Below are 4,230 nucleotides of genomic sequence, written 5' to 3' on the forward strand. Positions count from 1 at the left end.
TACTAATTCCATTGTTCATTTCTATGGTGTCTTTGTGAGATGTTAAACTTTTAGATTAGTACTGTAAACTGGTTGCGGATCTCTATTTTTGTTATACCAATTATTTATGTACCTTAGTATATTCAACCTCTTGTATGAAATGAATTACAGAAACTGGAAGTGCTAAAAAGAAAAAAGTTACTAACAAAACCAAAAAGAAAAAAAGGCGGTGCATCAGTTGTTCTGCAATTTGGTTGTTACATGGCTAAGGACTAATTCAGCAACCGTCGGTTAAGGTTGCAGATTCGGGCCATACTTCATGAGACAAATCTGGAAACTGGTCGAGAAAGAAACCCTCAAACTCGAAGTTCTCAAAGCTTTGAACTAATTCGTCACTCAACATTATGTTCGGCATTTCTAGTTCTTCCATATTTATGCTCTCGTGTTTCACAAGCTCATCTTTAATGTTAGTCGGAGAAATAACTGTTTCCTCTGCTCCATGGAGTTCAATTTTATCGGCAAGGCTTTTAGCCACTGTTGATGACTTTTTGCGAGTGCTTCCCGCAAGCGAGTTTCGCCGAGTCGGGTGGCCATGGCTGTGCTCGGCGGTGTATGTTATGATAAAGACTCCGGGATCCGAGCAGCTGCGCTCTACTTGCTTTCTTGCTAAACATCCTTTCGAGCTGCTGCACCTGTAATAGCTCCTGTGTTTTTCCATTACAAAATGTAAGCTTTATATACCAAAACAAAGATGACAATGAAGAGAGAGAGAGAGAGAGAGGCTTAATTACCTTGGGTACGGTGAGCCCTTGATGGGTTTCTGCCCATATTTTCGCCATGCCCATCTATCCGATTGAAGATCATCAGCTGTTACATGCTGCACCACTCTATTTTTCTGATTTTTCCGGCTGAAACATGCGAAAATCGATTGTTTACTCAACAAAACTTACTAAATTCTTACTTTGTTATCACAAGCGTGATTATTTTACAAACCTTGATCTTTTAGGTTTGCCTGAGTCCTTATTTGCACCGGAAATATTAGCAGACTGAGAAACAGATTGCTGCTGTATTTGGTTCTCAGGTTCCTCCACATGTTCTTCAAGGACTGGTACGATATATGGATTGAACTCAGTATAGAAGGGCTTGTAAAGTTCTTCCAATTCATCTAAATCTTTGGGACTGGGTTCAAAATTTTCTGGGAAACGCATAAGATCTTCTTCCTGTTGAAAACTCCAAGAATCGAAACGGAATGCTGGGTTTTCCAAGTAAGAGATACCGGCATCGTTGCTGCTTTCTCCAACTACTGCTTGCCAATCCCAATTCTCCATGTACAAGTTACTCATCAATAATTTTTTATGATAAGAGAAGAGAGAACGCTGACTCAGAGAATTGTGATGAAATGAGGAGATGGATATATGAGAGAAAATATAAATAAAAGGCCTTTGTTTATATATTCAAAGAAAGAGAAAAGATTATTGTTGTTTACTGGAAATTAAGCTGAAATCCTGTAAGTTTGGTTCGCATTTCCACCAAGTTGACATTTTTGAAAAGTCAAAGGATCATTGCAGCTCATATATTCAGCATTGTATACAGTTTTCACTTCTGGCGTTTCGATGACTTCATTGACGATGTCGGTGAGAAAAGAATTTTTGACTCGGCTTCCTTTAGTAGAATTTCATTCCAATCATGATGATAAGCTGAATAAACACCAGGAAAATGAATTACCCTTAAATTTCATCATATATGTTGGATTGGAATTTATTACAATGTGAGTTAAGTTAATTACTCAAGTATTGTATAATTATAAATTGTAACTTCAAATGTATATTATTATATTTTCCGAGTCAACATTTGGAAATCTCTTCATCTCTGTTAGATTGGATTCATTGGAACTACATGTACCTCATCATTTTTATACAGATTTCTTTGCTTACAGAGTCCTTCAAAAATCTTAATCCCCACCGTACTGAATTCTAATCAAATGTATAGAAAAAATCTCTAACAGATTCACATAATGTGTTAGAGCAAAATTCAAAGTAATCAAACTTGTTTAACATGTCAACATATAAATAGTACCGTTGATACGCATGCTAAAAACCACTATTAATATCTCCTATCAAGACTGGAAGAAAAAGACGACCATCTATAATCGACCGATCCTCCTTCTTCCTTCGTACACCGACTAATAGTCGTTGTCTTAACCAGAAAGGACAAACCGCCATTGGCCTAGCCAAACTTCTTCCCGTCGATATATTTATATATATATTTGAAACCTAAACCTGTTAAATATTATAAGACTAAACCCAAAGTTTATCTGATATGCTAACAGCGAAAGCAGTTTTCTAAGAATTCATCTCTGATATATGATCATTTGGAGAGCGTGCATGTATCGTATAAAGGCATCTTACGGTTTAGCATGATTTGGGACAAACCAGTCACTTTCTTCTACACCAACTTGAAGAACTCATGACTTATCTAATAAAATGATTGGAGAATAGATTTCATGCAGAAATATTAATGTAATTGATCATCTGCAAACTTTCCCATAAACTTCTCCAAAAGAGAATCAATATATACTATCTAAATTAGGGAATGCTATTTCATTAAAAAAAATGCATAGATTCGGAAGAAAAAAAACAATAAAAATCGGCCAATTTGCATATAGGGCATGGTTAGGCCTAGTCTCATATGCAAATGAAATCGTTGTTTTAAGAAGCCTTTCTTTACGGACGATCTGTTGGTAGAGTTCATCAGACCTGGAACAACTGCTACGTTGGCGAAAACTAAAAAAATGAAAAGTAAGGATTATTATATGAAGAGTAGCTTCTTTTTTATTGGCTGAAAATACGATGAGTTGCTGTCTTCGTTGCGCAACTTGCAACGTGATTAACACGTCTGTTAATTAATCTTAATACATTAGTTGCAGCCTGCAAAACATCTTTGGCTATCAACATTCTGATGAATAACATATATGATAGTCTGTGGGTCGTTCTGGATTTTTTTTAATAAAAAAAAACAATATGCATATTTGTATAGGTTAAAATTCATGCTGTGATAATGTCTGATATGTATTATTTGTGAATAAGATGATAACAATGGTAGTTTTAAATTTTTAATGTGTTATTATTTAATTTATTAACCATGAATTTAATCAAAAAAAGAAAATAAAATAAATATTGACAATGCATAGTATTATAAATTATCATTGTATTAAATATAAATTATTATTTTATTTAATAACTAAATTTTGCAAATAAAAAGTTGTATAATGTGAAAGCATAAAAATTTAATCTCAGTCATCCATTTACTTCATCAAATGACTCTAAATATAAAGTATAACATCCGGAAATCTCAAATCAATTTTTTAATATGATGATCAGAAATTTTTTTTATACATTAAATATTAAATTATAATCATTAAAAATCCATGTTTAATTAAATTTGTTTGATAAAATAATGGTTTAATTCGAGATTTAATTGAAAATCAAAGAATAGCGATAAAAAGTTTAATGATTAAGTTATAAAAGAAGTAAACGTGAAGGATTTACATGGTCATTGAGTCAAAATTCTTACTCGTGAAATTCTATGGGATTTTAATATTTTATAATATATATTAAAATTTAATAATAATAATAATAAACGGGACCTTAAGTTAATCATTAGTTTTAATATAAATGAATCTCTCTCATATAATAATAATAATAGTCATAAATGTAACAGTCGATATCTTATCAGAATTTAAATAGATAATAACGATGATAATGTGAACTGAAGGGAAATTGACGAATTTGTCTATACCCCCAACTTCCAAATTAGGCCAATACATCATTTTCATAGTACCAATAAAACTAGAAAATTTTGAAGATCAGGGAAAATCTTAAAGGTTGGCGTTGTTTTGGTCTTTGGGGACTGTTACCTCCCACGCGGAAAGAAACAACAAAACTAAACTGAAATCACACGGCTGGCCAAAGAATTTTGACGATTCTCCCAGTCTTGTCGGTCGGCTTCCGTTCAACATTTCCCGCTGCAACTAGGGTTTGGTGGCAACTTTAATCGATTAAATAAAATCATCTATTTATTTGTTATAATCTGTCTATGTTATTATCTATATTTAATAATTTTTTTATTTTAATAATATTATTTTTATTTTTTCTTTAAAATTACATCTAAATAAAAATAAAATCATTCGATACGATCTCAATATTTTTCTTCTAAAAAATAAGTGTGTCTCGTACTTGTATTTAATTACTT

At 32.4% G+C, this 4,230-nt stretch overlaps 1 protein-coding gene across 2 annotated transcripts; it reads right to left on the reverse strand.

The window, feature by feature from the left end:
• Positions 1-241: 241 nt before the first annotated feature.
• LOC120120790 (probable WRKY transcription factor 29) lies at positions 242-1,402 on the reverse strand. 2 transcript variants are annotated; one of them, XM_039140317.1, is made up of 3 exons: positions 976-1,402; positions 771-887; positions 242-683 (listed from the first exon to the last, which is right to left on the reverse strand). In XM_039140317.1, exons 1-3 carry the CDS (start codon positions 1,320-1,322, stop codon positions 257-259), a joined length of 891 nt encoding a protein of 296 aa, XP_038996248.1. In that variant the 5' UTR covers positions 1,323-1,402; the 3' UTR covers positions 242-256. The 2 variants fall into 2 exon arrangements, with proteins under 2 accessions (XP_038996248.1, XP_038996247.1); XM_039140316.1 differs by having other exon boundaries at positions 973-1,402.
• Positions 1,403-4,230: the final 2,828 nt, after the last annotated feature.

Source organism: Hibiscus syriacus, unplaced genomic scaffold, assembly GCF_006381635.1.
Source record: "Hibiscus syriacus cultivar Baekdansim isolate YM2019G1 unplaced genomic scaffold, ASM638163v2 tig00110348_pilon, whole genome shotgun sequence".
Lineage (NCBI taxonomy): Eukaryota > Viridiplantae > Streptophyta > Magnoliopsida > Malvales > Malvaceae > Hibiscus > Hibiscus syriacus.

Coding starts and splice junctions, on each gene's coding strand:
- LOC120120790 (XM_039140316.1), bottom strand. CDS start 1,322: ATGAGTAACTTGTACATGGAGAATTGGGATTGGCAAGCAGTAGTTGGA. Junction 888..972: donor GGCAAACCTAAAAGATCAAG/GTTTGTAAAATA, acceptor CGCATGTTTCAG/CCGGAAAAATCAGAAAAATA. Junction 684..770: donor AAGGGCTCACCGTACCCAAG/GTAATTAAGCCT, acceptor GGAAAAACACAG/GAGCTATTACAGGTGCAGCA.